The 23,441-nt window shown below is 36.4% G+C and overlaps 2 protein-coding genes and 1 long non-coding RNA gene across 4 annotated transcripts in view; 1 reads left to right on the top strand and 2 right to left on the bottom strand.

Annotated features, from left to right (window-relative positions):
• Nucleotides 1–23,441, bottom strand: part of LOC115763676 (heparan-sulfate 6-O-sulfotransferase 1) — a 123,041-nt gene that overhangs the window by 9,014 nt on the left and 90,586 nt on the right. The window contains exon 3 of the mRNA XM_030706348.1: nucleotides 6–323. Coding sequence (XP_030562208.1) covers nucleotides 6–323 — 318 coding nt within the window. The remainder of the gene's footprint in view (nucleotides 1–5; nucleotides 324–23,441) is intronic.
• Nucleotides 3,555–5,602, bottom strand: LOC115763679. 2 transcript variants are annotated; one of them, XR_004017934.1, is made up of 4 exons: nucleotides 5,470–5,602; nucleotides 4,991–5,393; nucleotides 4,079–4,925; nucleotides 3,555–3,638 (listed from the first exon to the last, which is right to left on the bottom strand). It is a non-coding gene; the product is annotated as an uncharacterized LOC115763679 (long non-coding RNA). The 2 variants fall into 2 exon arrangements; XR_004017933.1 differs by having other exon boundaries at nucleotides 3,557–3,638; nucleotides 5,474–5,600.
• Nucleotides 13,544–14,088, top strand: LOC115763677. Its single transcript, XM_030706349.1, has 2 exons — nucleotides 13,544–13,680; nucleotides 13,741–14,088. Exons 1-2 carry the CDS (start codon nucleotides 13,616–13,618, stop codon nucleotides 13,934–13,936), a joined length of 261 nt encoding a protein of 86 aa, XP_030562209.1. The 5' UTR covers nucleotides 13,544–13,615; the 3' UTR covers nucleotides 13,937–14,088.

Genomic DNA, 23,441 nt, shown 5'->3' with positions numbered 1-23,441 from the left:
CTTACCTTCAGGTCCAAGTCGCGCACCAGATGCCGTCCAAAGGAGGTGCCGCCTGTTTTTTGTATATGCAAAAATACCATTACATCGTGTCCATCCATATCGAACTGGAAATCATCGTTCAGCACATCTTCATAGCTCAGTCCTGCATTGGCTATAATATTCTGTAGGGCTGAGGCTTTCGACGCAATCGCCGTGCTGCCGCCCGCATTATTATTATTGTTATTGTTGTTGCCGGCCTGATGCAGCGCCACGGGCTGCAGCTCATTGTAGGCCATCATGTCTGAGGACTGAAGTATTACGGCGCGTTTGGAGAGCGCACATACCTGTGGTTCGTCGGCAATAAGAGCAAAAGTGGATAGCATTAAAAATGAGTATATCGAAAATTTTTAAATGTTCTTTTATTACTCATTATACCCTGTAAAAAAATAACAAATGCGTCCGGCATATTGTATATATATATGTTTAAATGAGATAAAGTGAAATCAAATATGTGAAACGACGCCGTTGATTGCCCAGTTTTGTACGAAATTTGACCAGGCGAACAGAAATGCCCAGCAGGTAGCCACGAATGCTCGAATTAAAAATTTGATTGCATATTTCTTTACTGCTAATTCTTAACAGTCGACTGTAAAGTAGCAGCTTCTATAAAATGCATAATTCTTGTATATGTCTCGTCCATGATTTTCTTCATTTTGTAAATACTCGCTGATTTAGGTTCCCCAGGACTATATCTATGGCATTGAATAATTAAGGATACATGTGTCATCTAGGAACCATCGGATTATATTTATTTTTAATGCGCGGGCGTGGCAGATTTGGTTGATAGTGACACCGAAAATTCGAATTATTACGATTCATAATTAGAATTAATTATTTTTGTAGTAAGCTTAAATTGGAGATACTTTGGCTAAAATATGTCCGACTATCGAAAGATATACCTTTTTGGAAGGTCTATCGTAATTATCAGAAACAATAATTCGATATTTAACCGATATATTCAAACTTTAAAATATTCGAAATGTATAAAATGGCAGTCTTCAGCATGCATTGCAATTTTCAGCTTTTATGGCCCTCACGAAAGTATGCCATGATCTGTCTAGTTGAAATTTGTAGGTTTAGATATTTAAAAAAAAGTAAACATCAGTTGTCAGTTGTTAGTTGTCAGTTGTCCGTGTCTACAGGGCATCTTTTAGTCTATCACTCTCTCTCAACCCAGAGCACTTTTCTGCCTTTTTATTGCCAGCGTGGGTCTTAAAATTAAATATATAGCCAGCAAAAATTACACAGAGTACCTGTATGCTTGTCTGCTGTCTGTGTGAGTGCAAGTGAGTATATTGCTGGGTGTTTATTTGTTTTCAACATTAATTAAATGAAGAACGAGATTAAATGCATTTTTGTGAAGCGGGCAGCAGGCTACTTCTCCAGCTGTTATATCTGCAGGCGTGTCAACGCTGCATATTGCGGTCTACCTGTCGAGACTCTCCTGACGGATAACAACTGCTCAGCTCTGCGTGTTCTTCTTTGCCCACTGAAATGTGCAATTTTTTATTTTATTTATTTTACTCACTCAACGATTATAAAGTGTGTAATTGCGTTGCACTTGAGCTATTTGTCGCATTTATTTACTCTTTACCTATACGACCGCGAAATTAATATCGAGTTCAAAAGCAGCTGGCGTGAACATTTTCTGATGCATACTTTCGTGCGCGTATCTTAATTTGATAAAGCGTATTCAATGGAATGTCGGTAGCTATTGGATTTCCGTTAAAATCCAATTGGAATATCGAATTGGATTGCAATTCGTAATGAAAAGGCGGAAGAATTTCATTGATCTCAAACAATATAATTAATAATCGCTAGGCCGAAGACTATTATTAAGCATAAAACTAATGAAAATAAAACCTTTCAGTTGCTTATACTCTATTATTAATATGTACACATTTGTCCAAGCTGTATAAGCTTGAGTAAAAACCTTTTTGTAAATAAATTGCCTTTTCTTTCATATAGAAAAAGTTAAGTTCTATATTATCTTTTTTGAGCAACGCATGATAATTTTTTCTACAAGTTGCGTAAAATCAGAATTTCTTAATTTCAGAACTCACGTAAAAAGCAAATTCAAGTAAACAAGTGTGAAGTGGAAACAATGCATTATTTGAACATAATTTCTTTGTTTGGTTCCGTGATTATTTTTGCCCTTTCTCATATAGCTGCTGTGTGAGTGTCCTGTTATAGTTTAAGAAAAGACAAGTGATTCAGAGACAAAGCATTGAAGTTCTCAGAACTTGAAGTAAAAGTTTCTCGATTAAAATGAGCAACTTTTTGCGAAATTCTTTCAATCTTTCTCTCCTATCTAAGCATTTCCGCTGCTTATGGCCAAAAGCCAGTACATACAACCAGCCAAAGCGAAACATCTAACAAGCTGAAGTAAGTCAACAACTACAAATGTGCCAACTGAGCAGCTCATTAAACAATTGTCCGTGGGGTTTGGATGGGATTGGTGCGTGGGTTCATAAGAAATTAAGCAGCAGTTTGGCTGGTTGTGTGGTTCTATGGCTATAGGCCTTATCTTTAGTTCTGCACGCAGCTCGTTATAATCGCATGAATGCGTGTTAACTAAGCGATAAGAAGAAGATGGAGCAGCATCAGCCGAAGCTGAGGGAATAAACAAGCGAGCTGTTCATCTACAGCTGCATGTGGTAAAAGGCTTATCGTCTGGGCAGGTGCAAAAGTTTTGAATTTATTGTGCAGCAGGAACAAGAGAATTCGATTATCAGGCAACTGCTAGAAAAATGGCCAAAACTTCAGAGTTGGCGCCCTTGGGCATTCATTTTTATTTATTTTCTTTTGTGGGGCAGCTGCTTAAGGTTTATTTATTTGTTTGTTAGGGGAACTTAAATTTCTGCGATTTTTGGCAAGGCACAATATATAAATAGAGTAAATTTATGTGCGGCGCATTAAATGCAATTTGTGCGAAAATGAGACGGAAATCTACTATTAATGAGTAATTTAATTTTATTTTCTCGTAACGCAGCAACAACCACAACAACAACACGTGCAACAAAAATAATAACATTTCCGCAAGTACGTGTTGGGGCCAGCACTTTGCTGGCCATTTAATTGCTTTCTATAGGCAGACATAAAAAAAAGTACACACACTATGGCCAGGGACCGCAAGCCATCGACCCCCAACCACAGACCGACCAACAAAAAGACCCACTAACATGTCCAAGTCGAGCCACATTTTAGTTAATGCCCGCAGCATTCCGTAATAATACAATAATAGTAATCATTTAGTGGGCAAATTTGTTCGCTGTTCATGAGCCAAAAAATTCCCAGGCATACGCACACACACACACGCACTCACTTACGCGCATATAAATATAGACAATTGCACATTGTGCGAGTTTTGTAGATGTGTGAGAATTTTTGCAGTGTTGTTAAATGTTCAGCACACGCATACACAAGTGCTTAAGTTAGAGATGTGACCGTGAGACAAATAAAAAATGTAGCCTGAAACATTTTATTAATTACATTTCTTATTATCAATATATGCCAGGCTTTATAAACTCAACTTTTTAATAGCACTCCGGCTCAGACCCGGCTACATCCATAGCCATAGATTAGAAACGTGTTTCTTCCTGTTAAAATATATATAATAGAATATAGAATTGTATATCATATTGTATTTAAACATATAGTTTTTCGGGTTAAAAAAGACATTTATTGGGTGTTACAGGAATTATTATTGATGGTTATCCAATTATACATGATACTATGTAATTCACCCCAAAAAAAAAAATGTTAAAAATATTTTATATATGCAGTTGGGTTTTCAGCATCAGAGGAATTTGTATATTCTTGTAGTTCTTGAGATTGTTTTTGTATTATTGTGTCTAGACCAATTAGTAAAAACAAGTAAATTGTTTTCACAAAGGTGTAATACCCAAATCTTGTGCTTCCGACCACATAAAGCTAATCACGTGCACATCTTTAGTTTATTTTTTATGCTCCGCACAATGACGTGCAAATTGTGTTGCATACTTATGGGGTGTATATGTAAAAACTTTAATCAGCTTACGGCAATTATTGTTTTGAGTAGTTGTTAAAACTTAAATATGTTTTTTTTGTGTACATATTTTACTAGTTGTAAACGTCTTATAACTCATGTTAGCAAAAAATTCAAAAAAGTATAAAATAAATGTAACACACAGTTAACAGTTTATTTTATGTTCAGTTTTTCTTTAGAGATTTTCCAGCTTAGGTAACAAGTTTATTTGCCATGAAAACTATAATTATAGGCAGGAAATCGCAATCTCATCGCTTTTTAATCTTTTGATATTACTTATTAAATAAAGTGGAAAATAAACTATTCGGTTTATGCTACGTGCAGAAAAAAAAATAAAACACAAATAAAATAAGCGACTAGAGGCGCAAGTTTGAATTGAGTAAATTAACATTTACGAGAGTGTGTGAGATTTCAGACTTAAGATTGTGCATTTATAAAGCAGGCATATATAGACTAAGTACTGTGCAAGTGTGCACAACACACATATACACACACGTGCACACACATGCTCGTTAAGACTCGTAAATTTCCAGCGCACTAAAAAGTAAACAATAAAACTTTTTGTGCTCCAAAAAAAGTAAGAACATTTTCTTGGTCAAGATTTGATGCTGAGCAGCCATAAAAAGCAAAAACTAAATAGAAAAGCAAATGAAAATCGTGGAGACAGACGTACTCCCAGTGCCATAAAAATTTACGCAAAAGCAGAAAATAAATTGGACAATCTATAAAATGGTAGACGTATACACAATCTTGTCTATTGCTTATTTTGAGACAAAAAAAAAAAAACACAATTTCTTTGCAGTTACATTTTTTTATTTGTAACAGATTGTAACGTGTCCGGTAATATCGCGCAGGCAAACTGTTAAGGCAAATTAAATTTATAGCAACTTTTTAAAACATTCAATAAAAGAAAAAGACACTCACGAGTTTTGGGTGTTAGTTCGCCATTTTCCCTCAATTCCTCATAAGTCTGCGCCCGCAAACCCTGGCAAAATAAGCTCAAAATAAGCAGCAAAAATAATTGTAACTGAGCTGCGTACATGGCTAAAATAAGTCTGGCTAAAGACCTGGGTTTACCTTAAAAACTAGAAAAATTGTGCAGTTCATGCTTAACGCTTTAATGGCGTTAGAGAATTCGATGAAGTTAGCATATTGTCGCACTGATACATGGACACACACTTCAAGGAGATGTCGTCACGCACAAAGCTAGCTCTGCAGCTACAGCCCAAATGACAGACCGTTGAGCAGGAGCCATCATAGTTAAAGGGCACCGAGCAGCTCGGCTCATAGCAGGGCAAACAGGCGCGTTCCTCATTCTCGCCACAGGCTGTAGGTGAATGCATGGATTGGATAGGTTAGGGAAACTGACACGGAAAATTTTGCCTTTCGGCTTATACGCTTACATACGTTGGCCATATGGCGCTGCTGTGGCAGCTGGCACCAAGCAGCTGAGCAGCGTGAAAGCTGAACGCAATGCAAATGTAAACAACAGCATGCCACAACTACATGCGGCAACAACCCGCAGCAAGCTCAGCGGCAACGAAAACCAACAATACGTTGGCTCTTTACGCTCTTTAAGCAATTCGAATTGTGTGCTACGGCAATTAGTCAAATTTGCATTAACTCTGTTCTACATTCGTCACCATCCATTTGTTTACAGGGTATCAAAGGGATAAATACGAACAAAAAGGTAGTAAGAATGCTCTAGTCGAGAGTGCCTGACTAGCAGGTACCCTGCACCCAACGCTTGGTATCGAATTTTACATAACATTTTATTAATTACTGTTAAATAAATTCTGGGTCTATTGTATATTCGTAGTCAAAATTTATGTACTTAAAGTTGCGTGTTTATATACCAAAATCAAGGCAAAGTAAACATTATCGTTTTTTATATATAGAAGCATATTTCTGCGTCTAGTAGTTAAATCAATTGTTATTGAAGCCAACATTTTGTTAATCTCCAAGTTGTATTTATTTAACGTGGAACATATTTAACAAATTGAGCAACAATCCATTATGCCTCCTTACTATTATCAATTGGCTGCTGGGTGTAAATAAATGGTTTATTTATGCAAATGTGTCGATGTTTCTACTAATAGAGCTGTTTAAAAGTAAATTGTTTTTTGTTTTCAATCCATAATATGAAGCGTTAAGATTGTGAACGTATGACTAGCAAATAAATAAAAGATGTTGCTTGGAATTGATTAAAAGACTATCCAAAGAATGATAAATGATCCACATAGACCAAGTTAAGTTTGAATTAGGTTCTATTCTATGCGCAGTCAAATAAATACGATGAAATAAAGAAATAATGCCTGCTTTAATTCAAGTACTATTATTATATTTTAAGTGCGCTCCATTAGTCAGCTGCTTAGGCATATGAATAGCTAAGCTTAGCTTAATATAGTACTTAAGTGCTGCTTTGATAATGTATATTATGCATATTTTAACAATTTTGCGACTATAATCGCATATTTATATTTAACGATCCCATACAAAGGGAATTCGAGACTAAAATGCGCAACCCCAAAAGCGGGCTATAAAATATTTATATGCCGTCTGCTAATGGCGTGACTTTTGGGTTTTGGCAAGGCGGACGCCGAAAATAATTCACATTTGCCGTGTAATAATCGCATTGGCATGTTAAAATCGCATAAGCGCCCATTTTATGCACAAAATTTACACAACATTTTCGTTGTAAATTTCAGGCCAAAATTTACTTTATAAAACCCTCAACGGCCACGCCCGTGGCCCAAACGTTGGTATGTTTTTGTGCATTTTCATGTATTTGTTTAAATGATAATAAAATGCAGCACTGTAATGTAATTTATCATTCGAACAGTGAGTGTGCATATGTGTGTGTGTGTGGGTGTTCCAGTGTTGTATAATTTTTATATTTCCGTTTTCATGTCAGCCACATGGGGGCATTGGGTTTTATGCGATAGCACGAAGCCTGCCTCCAGCTATATTGTTTACCTGACAGAGCGAGCGTGTGTGTGTGTGCAAGTGTATGTATAGTCCTTCTATAGTCCTATAGTCCTGTCTGGCTGGCCATTTTATGCGCCTGATTGTATATGGATTGTGTTGTGTGTGCTTTCAAGTTGCCCATTGAATGGTTAGCCACGAACATGGTATATGACAGCATCAAAAAGGCTGCCCCTCACAACTCTTAACTTGACTGATGCTGGGCTTATACGGCAAATAAAAATATTGCTTAAGCTCAACAATTGTCATCCCACTTTGGTTCAAATATGTGAGGGAATTGCCACAAGGTGAGTGTTTTATTCACCTCTTAACTTTAATATATATCTCTTTTTATTTGAATTAAATATATCTCCAATTGTTCTTATGTCTAGATTGAAGCTCAAACAAGTTTGCAGAAATTTTGATCGATTTAACAGAAAATCAGAATTATGAAAATAAGAATCATTAAATAATTTCAAGAGGAGTATTAAAGCTTTTTGCGTTTCACTGTAAATGATATGATAGTTGGGAAACGAAAATTTTTGAGAAGCTAAAAAATATTTTTTAATTTAATGAGGGAGAGCGAAAATATGCAAAGATTATTAAATGTCTGTCAAATATTTAATTCAATTTATTTGCCTAAGTAAATGTGAATAAACTGGCAATAAATGCTTAAAACCTGGTATTAAATTTTGACATGCCATGCACAAAACAAAAATAGTTGCAAACCATTTGTGTCAGGGGCTATCCATAAGTTTGGACAGTCCAAAACAGTGCGGATTGATGTATTTATTTTGCAACGATCGTGTGTGTGTGTATGTGTCTGTGTGCTTGTGTGTGTAAGTGTGGTGTTTGTCGTTTCATTTATCAAATGGAATCTCAAACACTCTGGGTAGGGTTGTGATTTCAGGCATTTAATCATTGACAGTTGCTTATGTTTTCAATGGATATTCTACTGTTTCTCTTGAAAGAAAATGAGGGAGCAACGGAAATAAGGGAACAAGAAATGATGGGCAGCTATTTATTATTTTTTAAAGCACAACGTTGAAAGCTAATCTATTTTAAGTGGCTGTAAAGCATTGAACAAACGAATGCGTGTGTGAGTGCGCGCGTGTGTGTGTCCGTGCGTGTGTGTGTGTATATTCCCTAATGAAATGTAGCATAATATTTTCAGTTTAGACATTGGCCGAAACCCACGACTAGACTTCAAGTGTGTTTGTGATAAGCGTTGTGTAAATCCCCAAAAATAAGCAAAGACACAGCGCACCACACGCACACACCACACCACATCCATAACCACACACACATACAGAGACAAATCCCCTATAAGTGCTGAATAGCTTTGGATAGTCCAGCGCTGTCCGCTTGTTTTTGGTCACTGACCATAAATTCAACTAAAATATATTTTGACATTTTGCACGCAAAGCGGTTGATGAGCATGGTTATAAGGGGTGCAGGGGGGCAAGGGGCGTGTTGAGGGGCTAACTCAGCGTATTGGCCTCCCACATCTCGGGGTGCAAATGGGCCAAAGGGAACGCACACAGCTATATAAAGGTCATCGCAAGGACCAGGCCGCATTTCCTATGAAGTGTTAACATGCGATAACAGCAAAAGCAACAGCAAAAGCGACGGCAACGGAAACGGCAACGAGACATCCCCAAAACAACAAACACAATAAATGATGCCAAATGCTGATGATGGCCCAAAGACTCTGTGCTTTAAGAGATGAAAGCATGTCGAATTTTTCCAAGAAAAGCACGAAGTATACAATTCAAGCCACGCACGTCTAAGTCTAAAAAGCAAACAAACCTATTAAATATTAAAATAGCATTTTGCGTATTAAAAAAAATTGAATCGGAAGTGAACAAATAAATGCTAATAAATGGGCAACATTTTAGTATATCTTCTGAAATGAATAAAAAAAACTACTAAGCAAATCGGGTTGCATTACTGTAAGTAGTGTTGTGAAATATGCAGCCTTAAATGCTTGACAAGTGAGAAGGAGAGTGGCAAACAGTGTTGAGAATTGCGAGACAGTGTTTCAATGGATTAAGCAATGGAAAACAGTGTTAAGGAATGGGCGATTATTTGACGGTAAAAAATGTTGAGTAGTTGTCGGCAGTGTTGAGCAAGGGTTAAGTATTGCTAATAATTTATTCGATTTTGTGTCACGTACGCAAACACGCTGGGCGTGCAACTCTACTCTAGACTTTATAGACACCCGAACTCCTGAACTTTTCAGCTGTACATATTTATCATTTATTGCTTTGTCATTTGGCATTGCTTTCGGTTTTGCAGCAAGTTGCCAAAGCAGTAAATGAAGTGAAATGGCTCGAAAATGATGATAAAGCAAATCAATGTCTCTACATTCTCCATCTTTATCATTCACTTCTACTACTTTTTTTCCCTTTAATTTGTTGCAACATTGAAATTCTGTGAATGCTGCAACATTTAAGGACTTTACTTAGTTTCTGTGGCATTTCCATGCATCTCCATTTCCTTTTTTTTTGCTCTCGCCAAAGCATTTTAATTGCTCTTTTTAACAGCTAAAAATTCTTTTCCATGCTCGTAAACTGGTGTAAGAAATTGTTGTGGCAGCTTGTTTGGCAGGAGAGGGGCAGTGGGAGAAAGGGGTGTTTATATGAAGGCGTGTGACATAATTGGCGACCGCTGCGCTGAGCTGTTGGGGCTGTTAGGGCTGCAGGGCTGCAGGGTCTCGTTGTCAGGGCCATAAAAATGTGCAAAGTATTCAGTTCGCCGACTATGCTATAATGTATGAGACCCAACAGCCTTGGCTTGCCGCAAGTCAAAGAACTGAAGAGGTCGCGACCTGGCGATAGCTTTTATTTTTTAAGTATTTTTATTCAGCGTAACAATTTTGTTAAAAAGTGAACTTTATTTTGGACATTTTTATTTTCAGTTTATTTGGTTGAACTTTTCATAATTTCATTTTATTGCGCTCAACTTGGCGCGTAAATTTAAATGAAAAGTGATTTATTTTTTTCTTGTCCTCGAGCAACTAAAAGTTGCTTAAATTTCTTTTTTGAGTGCTCCTTTTTGTAACTTGAGTCTAGTAAATCATAGTATGGTAATCCGCTGGCTTAAAGTTAGTCACTTAGTTCATATAAAACCCAAGTTGAGGTATATTGTTTAGCCAACTGTCAAAACACGAAATGACAAGGGTATTTAGGAGAGCTTTAAAAATAATTTAAAAACAAAGTAAGCCCAAGGTAGGCGCATGTGTTTGAACGCCCTGTAATAAACTTACAATGAGCATATTAGTTTTTACCAATAATAATGCTTCAACTTGACTTAAAGGCAGCAATGCACATTCTGTTTGCTGTGGTACAATAGAAGATATACTTTGAAATATGCTATTTAAGATATCCCTTGTCAAAAACACAGCCATAGATTATCTTCTAGGTTTTATATTTCAAAATTTCAGGCATTAATTTCCAGCAAATACTTCTTTGTGAAATGGGCAGCAACTTTTGCGCTTTAAATTTGACTTTGTGTGTTTTTGTTTTTGGGGGGACACAATTCAATTTTGCGTGACATGGACAGGAAAAACGGTCAAATGTTTTCTAACAATGTCATTTCCTTGATATTTTCTTTTATGTTGTTAGCTGAAAAATGCTGATTGAAATGGAGCTAGAGAAAGCAAAACCACCTAGAATGTGGCCTGGAAATGGGCATGCCTTTTAGCTTTTCCTTTGCTTACTTTGGTTTATTTATCTTTTTGTTTTGACTGTTTTTTTTCTTGCCTGATTTGATTTGATTTCAGTAGGCAGCCATTGTCCTGAACTGTTTTTTATTTCTTTTTTGGATATGTTCGCACTTTAATCAAATGCCAGCTAATCTGCTGCGCTGTTTTTTGTTGTTGGTTGGCCCGTCGGGATTTGTTTTCTTAGGCATTTTTGTGGCACAGCAGCTAGCCAAAGTCGTTTAGCGCATTACGTATACGCAGTGTTGTGCTTTGTGGCTTGGCTGCCGGTACTTTGAAATAAATGCCAAAAATGTTGTATACTAACTGCTCTAACTGGCAGGTTAGAGCGCACTTAATTGTGCTTTGATATGAAATTCAAGCTGGCAACTCTAAACTGAGTTTATTTGGCTCCCAATAGTCGGCAGCAGCGAGTGGTCAAATAATAATTTAATTAAATTGTGAAAGAGTTTGCATATTTATTGTGTTGCCAGAGACAGAGCCAGGGCTTCTTGAGTCTAAACACGCACACACACACGCAAACATAATTTTTATGCCAGACACGTTCTCAGATTGCAACTGTTGTTGTTGCAGCTGCTTTACATGTGCAACAATATGCCACAACAATGGGGCGAGTCGTGCTGCAAGTCCGTGCAACGAGGCGTATGAGTGTTGACTGCTGCTAAAGTGCAGAGGGACAGAGAGAGAGAGAGAGATAGTGCGTGGTTGTTTGACAATGTGTTGGCCCTTTATGCCATTGCATGCGACAAATAAAAGCATAAAGGAAGACAACATTTTCAAATTTGTGGGCGTGGCTAAGCACATACGTATACATATTTGTGGCCTACTCAAAAAATCTAGAAAACATGCATGCAATTGTCTTTACACGTGCTTTGTTGTCGGTTTGGGTTAGCCAACAATTGCTCCACACTCACTACAACGCACATATGTACACACCCACACACACACACACACTTTTGTACACAATCACGTGCTCTTTGTTTAACTTTCCTCCTTTTGTGTTTATTTATTTACTCAACTCTGCGGCTCCTTTTTGTTTTGCCTCATAATGTGTTTATGCCAAGTGTTTATCCAATAAATTTTTTTTTGTTTCTTATGCTGGCCACAGGCTTGCTTCAGCTTTATACTTGACAAATTGCGTATACGCAGTGTGGCCGCGGTTGAAATAAAATGTCATGACATAGATAAATGCGCCCGCATTGTCTATCATTATTGTTAAATGTTATTCGTGTAGTTTATAACGCCTTTTATCGGCGCCACGGCATTGAAACAATCAGAAACAAAAACAACAATAAGAGTTGTAACAAGTGCCAACGCAATCGTAGAACAACAACATATTTAATTGCTATAAAATTGGTATTGAAGTGAAAACAAAAGAAGATAAGATTATGCGAATTAAACATTAGAATATATTATGTAAATAAATATTATAAGTAAGAATTTTGAGTAAAAGCAAATTGTATTTTATAATAAATTCTCGACCTACGTGCTTAATTTAAAAAAAAAATCAAAGAATAATATATATATATTTATGGCATAACTCAAAAAAAAAAAAAATGAAATGCATTGCCACTGAAAAGCAAACAAAATAAAATCTTCTTTAAAGTGTCTATATATACATTTAAAAATATAAAGTAGATAGTGCACATGCGTCATATGCATAAAGATAAAGCTGTAATATACCCTACAAGCAAGCAACAAAGAGGGCAATCATATAAAGCAAACACTCCAAAAAATTGATTTAATTAAAATAACACTTCATATTAATTAAAGAGCACAATCAAGTACATTTTACGAAACTAAACTGTTTTGCGAGGTATTTCGATGCAAAATGTCAGCTTGCTTTGGTGTAGAATTTATGACATGAATAACTAGGTCGGCCTGAAAGCCGCAGAACATTAACAGAAATTACCACAAAAAGGATCAAAACGTCTAGACGCTGGTTGGGTTGGCGCGGAAAATGGACACTGCAATTTGTTTTGCTTTTTAGAAGAAATTTATATTTAAATACAATTTTAATTTGTTTAATTTTATATGGCAACTTTTTGCATATTAAAATATTTTTGAAAGCATCAACAAATTTAGCAAGTAAGAGGTTCTAGTCGGGAGCTCCCGACTAGGGGATACTCTGAACCCTCTTCTTCCAACATCAAATGCATATATATATTCTATTTTAGAAGCTATATGTCAAGTTTGGTGACTCTAGCTCTTATTATTTACCAAAATTGCCCAAAAAACAGGATATCGATATCGATTTTTATCGATTGCTTGGAAACGGAGTAAGTTTTCGATTATCGGAAACAAACTCGATCTGCGCAGGCACAAGGAGCACCTACATCTAAAATTTTAAGTCTCTAGCTCTTATAGGTTCTGAGATCCTTGCGTTCATACATTCGGACGGACGGACGGACGGACGGACGGACGGACGGACGGACGGAAAGACAGACGGATATGGCTAGATCGACTCGGCTATTGATGCTGATCAAGAATATATATACTTTATGGGGTCGGAGATGATTTCTTCTGCCTGTTACAAAAATTTGGATTTTGCACAAATACAATATTCCCATTTTTAATGGGTTCAGGGTATAAAAAAAAACATATATTTTATAGGGTGTATAAACTTCTAGACGCGAAACTCAACTCTCTCCACTTTATTTATTTTTTTTTTAAATATTACAACTCAAAAAAAAAAAAAATTGTGTCGAAAATTAAACAATTCTCCACTTGTTATTCTCCCTGCGGCTTTTAGGCGGCCTTATATACCAACCGACAGAGCAATAAATTGGCAGTTGCACAACGTTCGTAAGCCAGTAAACAGGTAACAGGTATCAGCTCATAGCCAACAGTTAACAGCTAACATGACTCGTGCTCTTATCGCAATTGGCCTTTTGCTGCTGTTCACAATAGCCGCAGCCAATGAAGAGTGAGTAAAAAAAAAAAATAGTCTGTAAAAAAGACTTTAAACGAGTTTTTCCTTATTAAGCCAACTACCGGACGACGTGCTCCAACTGGCCTATAATCCCACATATGATCTCTGGTATTTTAATCCCAGAGGCAGACCCGATAAAGTAACTGACAACATCAAGAATGCCTATAATGAGCGCAGACCTGGTGGCGTTTGTTATCTGCCCGATGATATTTGGTTCTACTGTAGAACCGGCGAGAAAATAAGTGAATGACCTTGTTCAGCATTTTAAATGAAGAATTACTTACTGCACTTGAGCTTAAAGTAAATAATTATTGTCAGCTTGTGTAAAATCCTTGAAATATACCTGCAAAGAAAATTTAAATGTCAATTATTAATTTTTAAATATATAATTAAATAAATGTAAAGCTATAAATAATAGAGAACATTTTTATTTAATTTTAGTTAGTTCAGCATTGCAGCAGTAACATGTAGATAGATAGATAGATAGCATGTAAATAGAAAAATAACAATGTTTAACAACTTAAATGCATTTAACAATTAATGAAAAGTGATTACTGTAAAAACTGCAAACCGTTGTCATCTAAAAAATTTGCAATTTTTTGTGCGCAAACGTTTTTAAAAATATTTACAAAACAGAATAAATAAATAAAATGTATACCTTATACATGTGTTGGGAACATTTGCATATTTTCTAGAAAATGTTTTTCGTAAAGGCATATAAAAAGATAATAAAAATCTGTTTAATTTTGATAAACTATTAAAAGGTGCCAAAAACTAAAATATTTTAGGAGTTTAACTTTTTATCAATATATCACGAAATCCGAATCAGAAATGAACGCTTTTATAATTTATTTAAATAATGCGTTTTTTTTATTACAATTTATGTAAAATTAATTAAATACAATACAAAAAGAAAAAATGTAATTTATAGAATTAATTAAAATGAATATAGATGATCAATTTTAAATAAACATCAACATTGTAAATAGACAACCATCATAAATATCGTTGGGCTTTTGTTTACATTTTGTATGTACCCAACAGCTATTTCCACAATAGTTAATACTTTTTGCACTACATTTCATTTGGCTAGTTGAGCTGTGTGCCAGAGTTTTGCTAGCCAGAGGAAATTGAAGTTGCAGTTGGTAATATTATATTTACTTTGGCGGCGATGGGCGTTGGATCGCACCGACCGGTTCCACAAAAAAAAAAAAAAAAAACAGCAAATTTTGTTGCAACGCAGCAGGGCCCACAACTCGCATTTGATTGTGGTTTATAGATACTTATATATATATATATATTTGTACGTATATAGGTATATCTCTCTCGTTTTTTGTGGCACTGCAGCACGCAAAGGAATTGAAATATGAAATAATTTATGAAATGAGACTGTTACAGCTAAAGAGTTAGGGTTGTGCAGTCAAAATGTATGATTGTGATACTAGATAGGAGCTCATCAGGCTGTGTGAAAGCGAGTTTCTGATAGCTCACTTATTGTTATTGCTATTGTAAGCGTTAAGTTTTTGGCTTTATTAAAGTCAGAGCAAAAGTTGCGCGCTGACAGGCAGACAACAACAAACGAAGAGCCAACAAAACAACAGAAAATACAAGTGGAAATGTGTTGATTGAGAGTATGAGACGTTCGGATACCCTGTAAAACATTTTATATTATCATAATACATATTGGTATTCATATAAGCTTAAGAGTTTATGTTTGCACGAATGAAATTGAAATTTTCTTCCTGGTTTATTCCGAACTTAATGAAATATTCGGAATATCTTTAATTGTAACTGTTACTCAGTAAAGCAAATTGCTGTTAACTAGTATCGCTTAGCCGGACAGCGTCAGAGTCCTTTTAGTTTTCTGGTCGTATATAGAGCAGTGAACATGACACGATTGATTAAAACTGCATATTGCATACTTATTACTTTCGCAGGTTGCAAACTTTACCATAGTGGGTATATCAAGTCTAGTATATTCAGTGAAATATACAACAAAAGCCAACAAAAGGCAACAGACTGCTGCAAAATGAAGTGCGTGAAAAAGAGTCCATTTGTTATTGTTGCTGGTGTGGAAAAAATAAAAGCACGAAACAGAAAGGAAAACAAGCCAAGTTTCCGACAACCGTTGTCATCTGCCCCGAATTCTCAGGAACCCTGTCAAAAAAACAAACTAACAAAAAGTGAAAAATGATGAACACTGTGGTATTAAAGTGCCAGCTCAACGGCACATGTGTTTCTGAGAGTCATGCCCCAAAAGTATGCAACAATTCGTGTGTGCTGCGGACTTGTTGTGGCATATTACGCATACGCAGTGTTGCCAGCATTGGTAAAGCAATTTCGGTAAATTACAAACAACTTTAAATAAAGTTTAATCTTTGCAATAAAATGTATGTATAAGATCCTCTACCGCAACTTATGATTCATGTGCATGCGAAAATTCCTAACAAATATTGAGCCAACTAATTGGCTTTTATTTAACTTTCGCATTTTATTTAAACTTATTCGGCATCCATAAATATTGAATCATACATTTTTTGACAGCTCTGTCACTGAATGGATTTTTTTTCCAGTAATTTGATAAACTTGGCAATTTTGTCATATGCAAAGTTTTGTGGCAGGCCGCAAAAAACTATTTGCAACTAATCGAATTGGCACACAGACTGTACAACTTTTAGACGAGACACATTCCTACACACACTCATTCCGACACCCACACACAGCTTGTCTATCGACTGGCGGTACTCAAAGCATATTTTTTGCATAAGCTACAGAAAAATGACTAAAAAATTTGAGCTTTTGACTTATTTATATGGCATAGAAGTGGCATATAAGGCACACACATTTGAGCATTCAGTTGCAGAGTGAAATTGAAATTGTTTTGCGAGTTGCATTTCCGACAGAAGCATTTTTGCGCTAGCCAATTTTCGATGTATGTGAGGGATTTAGAGATGAGCGCGTGTCAAAATTGTAAGGCACGTCCCTCACGCCCTACACCAATAAAATACAACATGTAATTATAACTATTTTCCTGTAAAAAAAGCAAGACATGCACAGAATTTTAAGATAGGAGCTCCTAATAAGGTTAATATGACCTTTAACTGATATAAGCTGTAACAGTTCATAAAATGACTAACGTGAGTTAGTTAGAAAAAGGTATCGAGAAATAAATATATATTTATATATTTAAAGCGCACTTTAAGTCAGCACTTAAAGACATTCCACCCGCATGTGAGGAAACACCGTGACAAACGGTTGTATGAAACTTTTTCGCAAAATCCACACTTCCTGAATGATAATCGCGGGTGAAAGGTTGAATGGGCGAAGTTTCAGGTGTACGCTCATTGGCAAAGATCTTTAAGAAAATTCACTTGAGACGTATTTTATTTCAAAATCCATCCGTCCTTGGTGGAAATGAGGCTCAAAGATTTGGTGGGTGAAGTTTCGGGTTCAATTTCATTTCGAAAGATATTTATGAAAATTTCATAAAATCATTTACGAGTTAAAGATCTTTGTGTGAATTGATTTTGCTAAACAAGCTAAAGCTATTTATATATTTTAAAATGTTTTATCATGTCAGTGACCAATTTCCCATCTCTAGTTTTGAAGTCTTTTCAACATATGAAACTTATTGCGTTTTAATGAATTTTACTGTACATGAATTTTGTATTTGCTAAAGCGTTTTTAATTGTTTTCAGAGTCGATTGGTTTATATGCACTTTGCCAGATTACTTTCGATATTGTTTTGGGCTTGTGTTCGGGTTGGGATTTTGTGACTTTTAAAGCGAACGCAAATGCGTCAGACATTGCGAAGGATGCAATAGATCAGAAGTCGCTCTTTGTTCGCTGCCTCATAAATATTTATGAATATTTTTGAGTATGATGCAAAAATGCAGCATTATAGTCAACAAAATGAGGAGGAAAATTCCAGGAAAAAATAAGAGGAATGCCAACCAAAGCGCAGCGCAATCAAATCAGCAATAAGAGAGTTAGATGCAAATGAATGGTTAAGGAAAAGTGGGAGAGAAAAAAAGGGAAAGGGGCGAAAAATGAAAGCAATAATCGCTGAAAGGCAACCGCAGCAGCAGCAGGTGCAGATAGAGTGGTGTGAAAATAATTCACGTTGGGGTGGATTCCACAAAAGATTTCAATTTCAGGATGAGAAATCTATCTATGTATTTTCATATTTTTCCTTTTTCTTAATTTTGAACTGGTCAACTAGCACATGAAAAATATGCAAATGGAATACAACGATGCTGCTGATGGGGTTTTAGACATTAGCAGATAATCAGCTTTAATAGGTGTTTAATGTTCTGCTATTGTTTCAAAAATAATAAACAGCAAAGGCAATGAGATTAGCAAAAGAAAGTGCACGATTTTACTTTTTTTATTGAGTTTTGAGCTTTAAGGGTCAATGCAGCAGTGCAACAGTTCATGCAGCATACTTGATGGTAAAAGAGCAAGAAGTACACGAATGAACTTGAGGATGGACAGCCACTTAAGTCAGATTTGAGCTTTAATTCATCATAAGCACTTTTCTTTTTAGAAATATTTGGCTGTTCTTTTCGACCTTATGCAGCATGTGCTTAATGGTGCAAAAAGCAGGAACCGAATTCTATCAGTTTAATGACTATTAATAAAGCTTTGCATAGTCAGTAATATTAATTGCATATATTGAATACAAAAAGCTCATTTAAAGCTTTTAGTAGGTTTTAAAAGCTGTTTGTGTTTGAGTAATTGCTTATTTTGCATATTGAAAATCCTTTTTTGCAGCTCGTTCAGGTATATGCCTATGCCCCCATCAGGCAGCATTTATGTTTAAGTGAATCCGTTACCGTTCGCAATTGTGGCATAAAATTTGCATTTCTTCTGTTGACACAATTGCGAATGCACCATAAAGTTTGCGTCACATTGAATGCGACAACCCTACCCTACACACACATATAGAAATATATAAATGTCGTTGCACATGCAGAGTTGCCGCACACGGTGCGCGTATGCCCAAGTGGCGTCTCTCACTCTTTTGGTATTGCCGCATGGAGGCAAGGTGGTTTTTGCGAGTGCTGCCCCTGCCACAGCTTTTAGATCGCTTTGTGCCGGATATTTACGATTTACACGTATGCGAAATGCAACGGCAACAGCAACGGCAACTGGGACTCGACCGCGACTGCCACTGCGACATCGACTGCCGAGGCTGCTGTTGCTACTGCTGCTGACTCGGGCGCCGCTGGCGGGCGTTAATGGTTTCGTGCTGTTGCCTGACAACAATAACAATAATACAGCAAGACAAAATTGAGCCAGTTGTCATGTGGTGGGCCGCCCTAGATACCCTGTACGTGGTTTAATATGTGAATGGAAGGGGCTGTAGCTGGGCTCAAACTTGTCATGCCGAATAAAATATTAAGGAAACTAGTTGTTCGGGTCTTTGTCTTTTGACTTGAAGCCAAATCCAATAATCTTTTAAAAATTTATCTCAATTAGCTGGAAATTTACAAGGCAGTTTATCCAACTGATAAATAATCATGTAACAGCAAAAGCAAATACAGCATACACTGACCTTTTGAAAACTTTAACTTACTTTTAAAAAATTGCTTTAGCTCATTGCGAACTTGCCAGCCAATCAATATACCCCATGACAATTGAATGTACAGGCTATAGAGACAACAATGGTGCACCGAAAAGTGCCTATAGAAACAATCCATGGCAAATAGTGCGCAATGCGATGGCGCCTTCAAGTATGCCACACAAGTTGGCTTGACAATTATTGTGACGATGCCATTGGAATTCAATTTCGTATGCTGCGTGTTGTGGCACTGAGCCACAGGCCCAAAAGAAAAGTGACCATTGGTTGGGTTCCTTTTGTGTTTCTCACTTTGGTTAACAGAATGTGATATTTTCTGAAAAATTCCCATTTAACTTTGTTTTTGTGCGTACATTTTGCAGGAGACAGACAGGACGATGTTTCTGCAAACGCAGCAGATATTTGATTTATTGTTTTGCCTGGCATTTTCGCCATTGAATGTGTCAGGCAACATGCTGAAGCAGTTTTTAAATTGCAATTAGCTGTTGGTTTTACCAGGCACCGAAGTGGAATAACATAGACATCATAAATGATGATGCCAGCGAGTGTGAATGTAAATTGGATGTTATTGACTGCCAAAGATCAGGCAGCAAAACAAATATGTAATTGGGCCAAAAGGCTTGTCAAGTATCAATTCAAGTTGAAACGATTTAACTGGGTTCGCCTAATTAGACTGCGCTTTCTAATTCAGGTTAAGTATTGCTCTTAACAGAAAATAGCATGCTTTTATTAACAGTTTCACGCACTGTTAAGCAGCTCCTAAATGTAAACTTATATAGTTCTGTAATAACGATGTGCTTTTATTTAAAGTAGACTGTTTTTAAACATAACATAACATAAAATGGTGTGCTTTTAATACACATACATTTATATGTTGTGTTTAACAGTTGTTACTGTCACACTATTACTGTAACTTTAAATGTATCTAGGTTACCTTCATCTTGCATTTGGTTTCATTGTTAACTTTATTTTGAGATTTTAAAGCATTTAATTAAATTTAATGCTTTATCAAGTTGTATTCAATTTTATTTAGCTTACTTTAAAATTATCCTCACATATGACTTTAAATAAAGATTATGCTACTGTAAATCTGAATATTGCTTTTACTTGCCTCTTTTTCAAACTAGAGCATTTACTTAGCCGCAAATTGCTTTAAATATATTTATGTAAACGTAAATTGCTATGTAAAACTGAGTCTGGATGCGCCACTCAAAGCAAATGATTATATTTAAACCTACTTAGGCGTTGCAAATGTTCCTGGGTGGAAAACATAAACTTCTGTAGAATACTATGAGAAGCGACTCAATATTGATATATGTAACCGGCTATTTTGTCAGTTTTCATTTGTGGCTTGGGCTTGATTTGCCAGCAAAGTGCACATGTATTTGTGAGTCATTAGGCAAAGCCAACGGTCCTCTGCAGCATTATCAACTTGGGCATTAGGAGGCCAAAGATGCCAGATGGAAAAAATGCAAATTTTTCTTTTTCTTTCACTTGGTTGCTTTTGTCTACTTTTTGCTGGAACTTGCTATTTGCTCAAACAATCACACATCATGGCAATGGCCCTGGCCCTGGCTCTGGCTTTGGATCCCGTGCATGTCTTGACAATTTGCGCTGTGGTTAAGCTGCCCTGCGGCTCCATCTGCGGCTGTTGCTGTCCCTTGTTGCTAGGTGTAGTGTTTGGCTTGAAAAATGTGGCTGCTGATGCGTATCGTGATGCTGGCACTTGCAAACAGACAGAAAGCTGCTTGGGGAGGCCCCACACGCGCACACAGGCCACAGAATCAATATGCATATAGATATGTTGGGGGACTGCAGTGGGTTGGTCTCGAGGTAGTTTTTGCGTCTATTCTTTTTGACGCTATTTTTGGACACAGCTGTTGGGACAACATTTGCATAAAGCAGCGATTGGCAGGTGCCATCACAATCAGCCGTAACATTTACTGAGTACATGCCACATATACATATGCGTATTGTGTGGCCCAGAACTAATTATATACGTTGCGTCGCTGTTCAGCTGAAATTGAGAGAGAGACACCAAATAAATCCCTGTGCTGCATCAGCGCAAAGTCCCAAATCCAATAAGTAAATCCGTAAGCCAAAGCGAAAGCGAACAAAAAATAGAGAAAATAAGAAAAAAGGCAAAAAAAGGTGGTAGCAAATGAGCTGCCTTGGCGTCAATTTCCACCACAACACGCACACACAGATGTACACTCGCACACACACAAAGCCCCACGAACATCATAATAATAAGCCTTGGGAATACGTATAAAGTGTGAAAAATATGTATGAATGCAGCTGGCTAAAATTATACGCTTAAGGAATACCCTATAATAATAATAATGCAAATGAAAGAGAGAGAGAGAGAGAGAGAGAGGGGGGGGGGGCGGCGGAGGTGCTCTTGTATGCTTGAAGGACGCTTATAAGATTAGTTCTTGCAACAAAAATTGAAAGATAATCTGTAAAAAGAAGTAGATTTTGTATTAGTCGCTAATACGAATATACTTTCAACTGGTTTTTTTTTTTTTTTTTTTTTAATTATATTTTGTTTATTAAGAAATCTGGTATCCTGTTACTCTATGTTAGCCACTTTTATCAGAGTGACATAATTACTTAGCTTAGCGATGATTGTGGTTTTACAATTAGTTTTACAATTAGGTTAACAGATTACAGAAACATATTTTGATGTAATTAACGAAGCTTGTCACCTATACATAACGATCGATTAGGTCGGTTGGGTAGGTCCTCTTCAGTCGCCTTCTTCTTCGCCTCCTTAGCAGGCTCCTCGCCAGGATGTTTGGATGGTTGTGGAGCTTTGTTGAGTAGCTCGCTGCTTGCCTGTTGACTACGTCGCCCACCAACTTTCAACTGGTGGATTAAAATACAGCTTTCTAAGATAACATAAGAAATACCCTATTAGTATTGAAGGCCATAGAGTTGTTGAGCTATTGAGAGCTCTTGACTGGATACGCTTTGGACTTTGGAAAGGACTTTTACAAATTTGTATAACACTTATTTCGTTTTTTTACGATTATTTCTTATTGAAATTCTAATATAACAAACAATACTACACATACCGCCTGTGTCACTGAATTACAGGGTATATAAGCGAACAATATGTACTACGTAATATGATGCGACAACAGAAAGAAGCCACCAGGCTACTGATGTGATTAAAAGTAATTAAAATAGGCCTGTTTTTGATTAATTAATGTAAGCCGCTGACAAAGTCGACGCCTTGTCAAATATGATTAATAAATTGTGCGCGTGTGTGTCTCTGACTGTGTGTGTGTGTGTGTGCAAGTGTGTGTTCTTTTGTTTGATATTAACTGAAAGTGCGCATGTAACGGAATAAGGACATACATCTTTGTGATAAGTAGATGCCAGAAGTACTTTGGCTTCAAAGCCTTAATTACGTCATTACTCTTGGATATCTATATGTATGTGCATATACATGTGCATATTAATAATTGTGCATTTTTAAATAATCTATTGCCAAGCCTGAAGCGTACATTATTCAAGTGCATGTGATTAAATGTCTCAAATGTTGCAATGTTTGGAATATTATATAAATGTAATTACTTGCTAGTAAAGGTTGTTGTAGCTACGAGTGCTCGACTAAGCAATGCCCTGTTTACAAAAAGTCTCTTCCACCATTAATATTTCTGCAGGTCACCATTTATTAAAGGCAAATATTTTAATATTATAATTATCGTCAATTCCAAGTCTCCGCACCATGTTAAGCAGCTTTCGTTTGAAGCCCAAAAGAGAAAATATTAATTACAAAATGTATTTTCGTATTAAACAACTCAATTGTTTGGTTCTTTTGCCTGAGTTTCTTTACCTTAAGCAGCTTTCATTATAATACTGGCTTAATAATAATATGCTCGCAACCCTTTCAAATTAAAGTCAATATGCGTCAAAACACTTCAACAACAACAACAACAACAATAGCGGAATTTGCATAGCTGTTGTGTAAACTTTCGCACAAGTCTCATTCATGTTATATTCTTGACGTGCTTTTGTTGTTGTTGCCAGCTCCGGGCCCAAGAATTGAGCAAAAACTTTTTCCGAGTGGTTCTGCATTTGACGGACTTCGAAATTTGATAGCCAAGTAGCGTTCTGCAGGCAGCTTCATCACAAAAACAAAAAAATGAACCGGGTATATAAATAA

The sequence above is a fragment of the Drosophila novamexicana genome, unplaced genomic scaffold (genome assembly GCF_003285875.2).
Source record: "Drosophila novamexicana strain 15010-1031.04,08,12 unplaced genomic scaffold, DnovRS2.1 tig00000770-arrow-pilon, whole genome shotgun sequence".
Classification (NCBI taxonomy): Eukaryota; Metazoa; Arthropoda; class Insecta; order Diptera; family Drosophilidae; genus Drosophila; species Drosophila novamexicana.
The sequence above is the reverse complement of the archived record's forward strand: the minus strand, read 5'-3'. Positions and strand labels throughout refer to the sequence as shown.